The following is a 12125-nucleotide window of genomic DNA, read 5'->3' on the forward strand; positions in this document are numbered from 1 at the left end:
AATTTGAATACTGCATTTCATTTTTTAGAACTGATTGTTTTGTTAGTCTACCAGAATCTGAATTCAGGATTAATCTTGGTGAAGGTTGCGAAAAGATTTTGTCAAACTTTGAAAGCTTTGAAAGAAAAGGAAGTGGATGGGTACTGAATTCCATAATCTGTTTAATTGTTAATGTTGCTAAATTTCAGCCGCTTTCTGCATCTAGTTATATACCCACACCTCGAGAAATTTCAATTAAGGGAGCTGTTATTAACGTTAAAAATAATGACCAAAAGTGCTTTTTATGGTCCATTTTAGCAGCAATTCATCCTTTACCTTCACATGCTGAACGTATTACACAGTATGAACAGTATATGGAGGAGTTGAAGTTTGATGGGCTTGATTTCCCGTTGCCGCTGCATCAAATTGAAAAATTTGAAAGAATGAATGGTATATCTGTCAATGTGTTTGGTTTTGAAAAAGAAGTTTTCCCATTGCAAATTACAAAGAAAGTGAACAGCATACATGTGAACCTTCTGCTTTTGAGTGAGGATGAAAAAAGGCATTATTGCTACATAAAAAATATTAGTAGGCTTTTAAGTTCCCTAACAAAGCATGATGGAGTTGCCTTTTATTGTCCCTACTGTTTGCATCGGTTTTCGAAGCAAAATATTACGACATCTCATATACAAAATTGTCAAACTCATGGCCTTCAGAAAATCGTTATGCCTTCAGAAGAAGAAAAATGGTTGCAGTTTGAAAAGTATGAATTTCAAATGAAAATACCTTTTGTTATATATGCGAATTTTGAATCATTTATCGTTAAAGCCAATACATAATGTATAAATGATCCTAACCCTTCTCATTCAGTAATTATGTCTCACCACATTCCATGTGGGTACTGCTATGTTGTTATAGGCCCTGATGGAAGAACGTTCAAAGAGCCTGTGGTTTACAGAGGAGATGATGTTGTGGATCATTTCCTCAAAGATATGCTTAAAGAAGAGCAATTAATAAGTGATATTTTAAATAATAAAAGACCAATGGAAATATCTTTCGAAGAGGAAGTTCTTTTTCAGCAAGCTAAAGTTTGTCACATATGTCGAAATACTTTAGGCAAAGAACGTGTTTGAGATCATGATCACATTACAGGCAAATATTGCGGAGCTGCGCATAGAAGATGTAATTTGAATTTTAAACTCTCTAAAAAAATTCCAGTTATTTTTCATGGGTTAAAGAACTACGATGGTCATCTAATCATGCAAGGACTTGGTAAAATGAAGCATAAAAAAAAATAAATTGCATTGCACAAAATATGGAGCAATATATTATATTTTTCAATGGGAAAACTACAGTTTCTGGATTCTTTCCAGTTTATGCTCACACCACTGGAAAGACTGGCAGGAAATCTTGAAAATGAACAATTTTATATACTGAAAGATTACATTAAAGACAGTAAAAAAATAAGTCTTCTGTTACGAAAAGGTGTTTATCCATATAATTACATCGATTGTCATTAAAAATTTGAGGAAGAAAAGCTACCTCACCGTGATGCTTTTCTCAACGACCTAACAAACGAAATATTTCAGAAACTGATTATGGTCATGCCCAAAATGTGTGGAAAACGTTTGAACTTCAAAATGTTGGAGAATACCACGATTTATACATGAAAACGGATGTACTGTTACTTGCCTGTGTTTTCGAAAACTTTAGAAATCTTTGCTTGATTATTATGAGATCGACCCTTGTCATGTTTATACAGCGCCTGGATTAGCTTGGCAAGCTTGCTTAAAAATGAATAAAGTTAAATTAGAACTTTTAACTGATCCAGACAAGCATTTATTTTTTGAAAACTCCTTGCGGGGTGGCGTGTTATTGTTAGTCGCTTCAGTAAAGCCAACAATAAATATGTGAACAATTCTATTCTAGAGGGTGACACTAAATATATAATATACCTAGACGCTAATAATTTATACGGTTGGGCCATGGGTTCAACCACTTCCAACTTGTGAATTTAGATGGTTAGCTGAAGAGGAAATAAAATTATTTAGCATTAATGATATTGATGATAATGGAAAATATGGTTATTTATTAGAAGTAGATTTGGAATACCCAAAGCAACTTCAAGAACTGCATAGTGATTATCCTCTAGCGCCGGAACAATTAAAAATCAATCTTGATATACTTTCATCTTATTGCAAAAAGATGCTTGAAAGTCGGAATGGGTTATTTCTTGGAAATGAAACTTGTTCCTAACTTATATGATAAGAAAATGTATGTACTGCATTCAAAAAATCTGAAACAATATGTTAAGTTGGGAATGGATTTGAAAAAAATTCATCGAGTTATTGAATTCAAGCAAGACACATGGATGAAACCGTATATCGAATTTAACACAGAACAACGAAAACTAGCTAAAAATGATTTCGAGAAAGACTTTTTCAAATTAATGAAAAATTCTGTGTTTGGGAAGACGATAGAAAATTTGAGAAATCGTGTCGATATACGATTGGTAAATAATGAAAAATGCTTGAAAAAACTTGTAGCATCTCTTGCGTTTAAAGGTTTTACGATTTTTAATGATGATTTTGCAGCAGTAAATATGAAGAAAACATCTCTTAAATTAAATCGACCCATATACGTTGGATATTCCGTACTAGACATTAGTAAGACTCTTATGTACAGTTTTCTTTATGATTTCATAAAGATAAAAAATATGGTAAAAATGCTAAATTACTTTTGACTGGCACGGATTCTTTATGCTATGAAATTAAAACAGGGGATGTCTATGAAGACATGCTGAAAAATGAAGATTATTTTGATTTATCTAATTTTTCTGAGACGCACTTTGCATATTCCTGTAAGAATAAAAAAGTATTAGGAAAAATGAAAGATAAATTCTCAGGTGTTCCTCCGATTGAATTTATAGGATTAAGAGCAAAAATGTACCGTCTCATATCTGCTAAAGAAGAGAAAAAAACTGCCAAAGGTATATCTAGATATATTGTGAAAAATGTACTCTCACATGATGATTATAAACATTGTTTGTTTAGTAATGAGCAGTCAAAAGTGACAATGAAGAAAATTGCATCAAAACATCATAAAATTAGTACTGTGGAAATGAGAAAAGTTGGCTTAAGTGCATTTGATAATAAAAGATATATACTCTCAAATGGTTTCAATACTTTAGCTTATGGTCATTTCAGAATCAAAGAAACTGAAGAATTAGCGATGTAAATAATAAAAATATCATTAAATACATTGGGTGGGAGGTGGGATGAAGTGCAATTGCAAGGGACGTCCGGTATCCTATGCTGTCATTGCCTTTTCCGTGACATGATATAGGCTCTACCACGTGCACTTCGGTAACAAGGTGTGTTGAACCTTGGCTAACTACCTTGCTAATTTTAAAAGTAAATAAAACTAGCACAATCCATTTATATCAAACATATGAGTAAAAGCAAATCAAATGAAATTTTAAAATAGAAATGAATTTGAATATTAATACAAACGAATTAGGAATGTTGCACATGTAAATATTTAAATATAAAATTAAAAATAAGTAAATAAAAGATAAATAAGGGAAAAAGGCAAGAAAGTAAACTTATTATAAGAAAAAAATATGAAAACAAACTTTTTGAAGGGGAGTAGAATATGAAATATTAAAAACAAAGAAAGTAAACAAAACGTAGTAAAGTTTAATAAAAAGATTAAAAAATTATGTAATATTATGTAAAGGGTAATTTTTAGTAAAGAAATTTTAAAGGTCTGATTGTTTTAAATTATTGTAGTTTAAAAAAAATTTATATCGATAATGTAAACATCAATCATTAAGGACTTGAAATGTAGTATATAAGATATTTCCCCGCTATATACAAAGTAGCTCTCTTTTATCGTTACACAGTCAGCTTGTTAAAAAAAAGTCGCAAATACTCCTTCCTGTCGCTGCTACAATCTACAGTGTAGAAAAGGTTTTCTCAATAAAGGAAAACTTCAGGCGCAGTCTTCATAAAAAAGTTGAATTTTAACATTAAAAACCTCTTTAACGCCGTAGTTCCAAATTAGTTCAGAACGTAAAATCATGAAACAATAAATCTTGATTAACTGGAAGAACTGCAATACTGGGATAATGTAGCAAAAAATATTTAAACATAATTCAGTTTTTAAAAGATTATGTTTACAAGCGAAACAAAGCAAGTATTTTTTTTTAATAAACGTCTACAAAAATTTTGATAGTTTTCGATTCCAACGAAAATGTTAATAGACTATTGGGTAAAAGTATATTTTAGGGTTACCCCTTGGAGAAACTTGGCGGTACATGGATACCGAGTTTGTGCATTTCTTTAACTTATTATTTTGGCTTGCATAACGGCGATTTTTGGCTAAAAAATCGCCGCTACACAAAGCCAAAATAACAAGACAAAGAATTGCGCAAACTCGGTATCCATGTACACATCGACCTATTTTCACTTAAAAAAATCCCCGAATTGCACAAAAATGGCGTTGCACACTCCCTTGACTTTATCCATGTACACATTGACCTATTTTTACTTTAAAAAAAATCCAAGAATTGCACAAACACAGGCAAACAAAAAATACATAATATCAATAAACTACATTTTAAACCAAATAATAAAATAACATAAAAAAGGAAAAACATGTTAAACATTTAAGCATTACAAAAAGCAAATATCCACTTACCCTATTAAGAAGTTCCTTCGATTTAGTCTGTAGCACACAAAATTCTTTAACAGCATCCAAAAACTTCTTAAAATTATCTGAACTTGAATCCGTATATCGGCGTCGCCACATCTGAACCTTTTTTCTTACAAGCGCATTCAAATCCATCTAACGGTTTTTACGTTCGATTAGACGCATATCCTTCCTACATACAGGACACTTATAATGGCTACTAAGTAAACCTTCATTTACACACCAGGTCAATCAACGCTCTTTTTTTCCTTTCGTTCCAAATTGTAGAGAAACTTCAAATTAATCTTATTACATTCAGCCATTCTACCGTCTAAACAATAAAACCAACACACACCACAAAAGCGCTTGCAAAACATCCCATGATTCAAAATTCTCCAGAATCATGCACCCGATTACGTCACAATAGGGTTTCCATAACATTCAACTACTCAGGCTACCATAAATGAAACAACAACTTGGCGATAAATGAAACAACAACTTGGCGATAAATGAAACAACTTCGCCATAATACAAGGGGTACCTTAAAGTCTACTCTAACCGACTATGGTTACTTGATCGGCAGCTTCTGTGTATTCATTTCCTTCTCGTTTGCAAACACATCGATGATTTTTTTTTACCGTTAGAAACATCTTCAGCGAGATATTAACAAACATCCATACACTGTAAAATAATTGCTGGAAACATGCATGCTGATTGGGATGCTATAATTAAAGTTATAAAACATGGGTAATCCTGATAGTTAAACTAAAAGGATTAAAAAAATCTACCCTCAATTTAGGAAAACTGTATAAAAATATGTTAATGGAGTTTAGTTATATTATAAATATTCTTAATATTGATATAGTAAAGACAAAAAAAAATTCCAACTATATATGTTTTGTCTCACGCCTAAAATATCCCCACACATTTCCTATTCCTAATTTCTTTAGAATTTTAGTTTTGAGCTTTCAAATATTTCCTGAATCAACGTGCAGATGTTCTAAAATTTCATTTTAATTCAAACGATTTTATAGCTTTATATTTTAAATTTTATTCCTTCTCTATTAAAATAATGAACAGAAATAAATACGAATGAATAAAATGCAGTAAGATGAATAATACTCATTCTCATAAATTAGGTAAATAATTTTAACTGTAACTCTTGGAAGAAGTCTCAAGCTTCGCATTCAGAATATTCCGTATAGCGGTACTGTGTCCCCTATTAAACAGTAAGAAACACTTTTTGTTCGACAGCTCTTTCAAAACTCGTGAGTGTCTGTAAATCAAAATTTTTTAAGCATCCTAGTCTGTACAAGTTTTATAAATTTTACCTACATTTTCTACTATGTCATTCGATGTTTGCATTTCTGTTGCGCTTTCTTGCTTAGCCGAGCCGCCGGATTCAGCTGTATCATTTCTCTAAAAGTAATAATATTAAAAAATACATAAATCAAAACGCAAAAGATATTGTTCAAAATTACTTTAAATGGCCATATATGTATTTTGTAGCAAAGTAATTGCATAGGGAATTAAGAAATGAAACTTGGAAAATTTTCAAGAAATTTAATATGAATTACATTTACTTACTAATTTATTAATGCTAACAGTAAAGCCTCTATTTTATAATTATACAACTTCTAAAAAACTATTAAAATAATTCACTTCTCTTTCTGAGATAAGCAGCTAACTGGGTAGGAAAACTGGGGAGTATGAATGACGTTATTGTTTTTATTTTCCTATGAAATTCAGCTTTTCAGCAGTACCAATCTAATAACGCACAGATGAAAACATTTCAAGACAGCCTAACTACTGTTAAGAAAACCATTTTTACTTCTATTTAAAGATAATGCAAGGGATTAAGGAATACTTCCTTAATCCGTTGCAGGCTTTGCAATGTTAAATAAGATGATATAATACTATAATGAGCAATTGATGATAAATGCCTTCCTCAGCCAAGTAGGCATTGGTCAAATCGCATGAAATCTATGACGGATATCAGAGATTCAAACGACTTAAAAAAATTCTCCTGTTTCCTAAATCTTCTTGGCTGGTCATAAATGTTTAAGCAATATACATCAGTATGGGAAAATAAAACAATTATAAAAGTCTCTAACATGTCTCGGCAAAATGAAACGACTGTGGAGGAAGCCCTCTCCAGATTTTTCTACGTTAGTCGGTAGTCACTTTAAAAGTCTAAGCCGCGGTCGGATGTCCCAATGTTGCAAAGAGGCTTCCCTAAATATTTTCTACTTAAGGATGTCATCGAATATTTTCTATTTAAAGAAATCTCAAATATTTCTAAGCATAAAATTCAAACTGCGCCGTTCAAGACGTGACCTGTTGACAAAGTGCTTTAAATTCCAAAACAACAGCTTTACAACTGAATTTAATTTTATTTAAAATTCAGCTACTATGCATTTAACTGGTTTTCAAAAGGCAGAAATTTTGTATGATTAAGAAATATACTAGTAACTTATAAATAGCATTTATAAATACATAAACTTAAAGTTGCATGATATTATTTTCACTTTTTTTACATTTCTTTAATGCCAGAAAGTAATAGCTTAGTATTTTTAATCCTTCAAACTTTTAGAGATTTCTCTGACTAAATAGACATGCAGTTTAAATGCTAGAATAAAAGACTATATGAAAAGGGAAATACATACTTTTGGTGGTGAAGCACTTTCTTTATAATAATATGTGTAATCGTAGTAATCAATGTTGTCATTCAGAAATCCAAAAAAGGTATCGAATCCTCGTCTTGTGGGCAAATAACTCCTTTTGTGATAGCCTAAATGCCACTGCCAAATAAATTAAAATCACATTACTCTGAAAATTTGAAACTTCTCTATCGCAAAATTAGTGAAATATGTTTGAGTTTTCAAATGATCGTAGAAAGTATGTTGCTTGCCTAAAATATAAACTTACATATTTATAAGTATCAGCTTCAGGAAGTTAAACACAAAATAGCGGAATGCATTTAAAAATCAATAGTTGAAACACCCATCGTTCTTATTCATCATTTTGCTTCTGATACAATGCAATGAAACTGTTATTCTTTACAGAACTTATTGCACAGGTTTACATTGCCAAAGAAAAAATATTACATCGAAAAAGCATTTAAACTAAACTTTTCTCATATACACTTACATACACTTAATCCATCCCAAAATTTATTTTCAATCTCGTCATCCTTTGCAGTTTAGGCATACTTAGTTTCTCTTTCAAATCTTCAAAAAACAGAAGCAGGTATTCAAAACTATTTATTTTTCTTAAACAATGCTGAATTTTTATTTATACATATTTATTCAGATTTTAAATTACACAGATGACTTAAGGTAGAGAAGAGTAATTAAGGAGATTTAATAATCTTATATTAAAAATACTTCACAAGAGAAAGTTTTAATTTTAATCATTAAAAAAGGCTTACTATTTAACAATCAATCTATCCAGCATGGTATTTGCAAATAAAACTAATACTACATTTCACCTGAATCAGATATTTAATATAATCTTCATTTTGTTTTACATACTAAAAGAGTAACATTTAGTATAAATCATTCACAGAACTATTCAATGATTCAGTAAAATTTATCGCAACTTACTTTTCCCACCATATGAGTCTTGTAACCTTTCTTTTTGAGATATTCAGGTAAAACTGGAATGTTCAAAGGTAAACCTGATGCTTCTGCTGGCCTTAAATTTCCGTGGTGCAAACCTTAAATGAAATTGAATTATAATAATCATTATGTACAACAGTCAAAAGACAAATGGGACAATTCTGTATATCCCGGTCTTAGTGGACTAGTTAAAGAAATTCAACTTGCGTTTTTCAGATCTCAGTTGGTATATGTGATTACGGCAAAACCTCGAGGGCTATCTCCTAAAAGAGAAATGCCTTCGTGGAGGACTTTGTAAGGGAAACTGACCCGTATACACGTTACACATGAAGAAAACCACGAAGACGCCCATGTAGCAGGCCCGTTCGCGGGATTCGAACCCCGGACCGAGTGTTCAGCGACTTCACTGCTCTGCCACTGGTAGGCCCTTCTACTTTTGAAACACTTTACAGTGTTGCGCCTTAGCGTTCTTTATATAAATGTTATAAGTATCAGTGGCTTAGTAAATGTTATAAATGTTATAATGCTTTTATATATTTTATGTTATATGCAATGCATGTTTTTAATTCTTTGAATTAAGACATACGCAATACTGTAAAAATGCCTTTAACATGGATTTGTTATTTTTATACAACTTAGTAACATAAGTTAAACTTATTTACATTAATTGTAATGAAATTATTCTGTTTTTAAAATAATGAAAATAATCCAAATTTAAAATAACACCATCAGGGCCAATAGTTATTCAGCGTTCTATCTTGTAATATGATATGATATGAGGGACGCAGCCCGACCCTCCTGGCAGACTTTACGTCGCCCTATGGCCTTTTTGCGGGCTGCGCCAGAGCAAGCTAGAAACAGCACCTTCAACAGACATAAAGAACATAACTAAAAAACAAAATTCAGATATCTTGTGATTTATAAAATAATATTTCAGAATGATATTTCATGGATAAGGTATGCATCTAGTTGTTATCATAACTATTTTCCTAATTATTATGTTGGTCAATATAAATATTCATAATTTACATGTTAATTGTGCAAGTTGAGTACAAAAATGAATTTTAAAACTCTTCGTAATTCTTAAATTACACAAAAACAACATTTTTATAATGGTTGCTATGAATTAAGCATGCTATTTTTCTAATTAGTCAAATTACAAAATTTAGAGATAATATTTCAAAGTTACACTTCCGTGTAGCATTTTGGTATACAGTTCAGTATTACATCATTATTATTAATGAAAACAATGGCTTTGTTTTTGACAGCAATATATTTTGATTTGCTTAATTTTTTATATGTAAAATACCTCTTCATATCAATAGAACAGTATAAAAAGTGACTGTGAAGGATCTTAAGTTTTACTAACGTTTATTTTATTTTAAATCTTTACTATCACTTCTTATTTTCTACTTCCGGCCAGAATTAAAAGCGTTAACTTATTTATGCAAAATTTGTCTGGCGAAGGCCAAGTACTTAAGTTGTGGCTTTTTGCCAAGCGAGAGAGAGGAAGGAGTTAGTCGAAGCAGACCGCTTACCTTAGAAGTTTACTCAGTTGCTGGTTGCCTTCCAGGCCAGAGGTTTAATCCTCTTGATAATTTTAAACGTATTGTAGTGTTAACAGTTCTCTGTACTACATACGGCTTCCTGTTAATATAAGGCCAATCTTCCACGTTTATTATTTCAAAGTTAAGTTAGAATTTAGTTATAGTTTTATATTCTTACGTTTAGACAATAAGTAGTGGGTCTTTGTATTCCGAAGAACGGAAATTATAAAGAGAGAAAGAGTTATTGTAAAGAGAGAAAAATAAAGGGTTTTGTATACCCTTCTTGTGTATCCTGTCTACTTCCCACAGTTTTGAACACAGCTTTAGTAAGCTCTCTGTTCCGAGTCAGGTCCTTGAATGTTCCCGAAGAAGGTTAGACGGAACATTGAACCTGATAGTGGCGCCCAACGAAGAAGAATAACCATGGCCGAGTTTCAAGAAGAACCTGTGCTGCCTGCAGAAGCGGCTCAGAATCCAGAAATGCCAGCTGCCGCCCTGGAAGGATTTGGTTACATCGTCCAGACCATGCGCGCTTCGATGAAACCAGAAGCAACATTTAATGGAAACTCACCGGTAACCAGTTTTTTGGAAACATTGGATGACCACTTCATGCTCTACCCCGTGCACGAATTTCAAAACGTTACCTTAGCTACCAGCGCTTTGAGGGGCCAAGCGCTTAATTGGTTCAAATGTATAGGCAGAAGTCTCTTGGGTCAAGCAGGAACTCCCACCTATACTTACGAAAATTTCAAGACTGCCCTGCTAAAAGCCTTCCCTGTTGTAAGGTATCGTGCGAAATTAGAAACGGAACTTTTCAGTATATATCAGCAAAGAATCGAAAATCTCTCAAGCTTTATTTTAAGAAAAATTCACGTCTTCAAACTCTTGTATGGAAACCGTCCGGATCCTGAGATAATTCAAGTGATTTTGCCGAGGTTACTGCCCCAAGTGCAAGACTTTATTGAATTAAGAAATCCGACTACACTGGAAAAGTTATCTGAGCTAGCAATCCAGTTTGAAAGTAGAAGAACGGCTGATATTGAAAGAAGACGCCAATATCAACAGCGAAACCAATTTGGTGCGCCAAGACTACAGCAAACTCAAGCACACGGCTACGGAAGCAAAGCAAATCAGTGGGCAAGGAAACCCGAGCATTCAAAAACAGTCGGCGAACGTCGACAGTTCAATAGCAATCCAGGAAAAAAGTCTCAAGGCTAGTGGAAAAAGAAGGAAAGCACGGAAATGAAAAACAATTTAAACTAACACGGATTTCTGCTGACGGGAGGGTGCGGAAATCCGAAGGCCACGAAAACCCCTCTTCCTTCAAGTTAAATACAGTAATGGTGAAAAATTTGACTCTTCCGAAGATTGAAGTATTTGTGAATAATATCCCAGCCACCGCACTCCTGGAAATAGGCGCGCAGTGTTCCTGTGTGGCAGAAGATTTTTTTAGGAAGTATTTTCGTAAATATCGTATATATAATTCGGATAATACGACAGTGTTAGCTGCGCAAGGAGAAAGATGTAAGTGTATAGGTAAATTACCGCTGTATGTCCGTATCAAGGACGAACAAGTAAAGGTTATGTTTTTCATAGTAAAGAATCTGCAAGCACATATTATCTTAGGAATAGATTTTCTTTCAGACGCACAAGCAACGCTAGATTTTAATGAAGCGTCCCTTAAGCTGATAATGAAACCAGTTCCTGAAGAAAAGGCTGAACTGCCGATGTTAAACCTTGACCACCTGCCTAATGAAGAGCAACGAAGAATCCGACAAGTGGTAAGTGAATTTGCTTCGTTATTTAGTGATATTCCAGGATTTACTCAGGTTACTAACCATAGTATTGACACCGGAGATTCAATGCCAGTTCGCCACAAAGCATACCGGTATGATAAGAATAAGGAAAAAATTATAGAATGGCATATCACCGATATGCTACGTAAAAAGATCATAACGCCCATCTCAAGTAGTTATGCTAGCCCGGTGGTTTTATGTAAGAAAAATAATGACTATCCTTTGACACATCCAAAAAGGTGGAGACTCGCAATTGACTACCGTAAATTAAACTCCATAACTAAATATCCGGTATATCCGTTACCTATTATTGAAGAAATTCTAAGGAACATAACACCCACCAAATATATGACGACTTCAGACTTAACGACTGGTTATTTTCAAATAGGGGTTAGGCCTGAGGACGTGCCTAAGACTGCTTTTATAACCAAGTCTGGCACATATGCATTTCTGCGTATGCCGTTTGGCCTTTCAGGGGCACCGGCAACATT

General features: G+C 33.0%; 1 protein-coding gene across 2 annotated transcripts in view; it reads right to left on the reverse strand.

The window, feature by feature from the left end:
• Positions 1–12125, reverse strand: part of LOC118196697 (arylsulfatase B-like) — a 53707-nt gene that overhangs the window by 13992 nt on the left and 27590 nt on the right. The window contains exons 3-5 of one of the 2 annotated variants that reach the window (XM_035368149.2): positions 8277–8389; positions 7338–7472; positions 6007–6090 (exon numbers count right to left, since the gene is read on the reverse strand). In XM_035368149.2, the coding sequence (XP_035224040.1) occupies positions 6007–6090; positions 7338–7472; positions 8277–8389 (332 nt within the window). The remainder of the gene's footprint in view (positions 1–6006; positions 6091–7337; positions 7473–8276; positions 8390–12125) is intronic. The other variant, XM_035368150.2, reaches the window with a different exon arrangement.

Source organism: Stegodyphus dumicola, chromosome X1 (assembly GCF_044657685.1).
Source record: "Stegodyphus dumicola isolate Sdum_Otavi_A_Nest chromosome X1, ASM4465768v1".
Classification (NCBI taxonomy): domain Eukaryota; kingdom Metazoa; phylum Arthropoda; class Arachnida; order Araneae; family Eresidae; genus Stegodyphus; species Stegodyphus dumicola.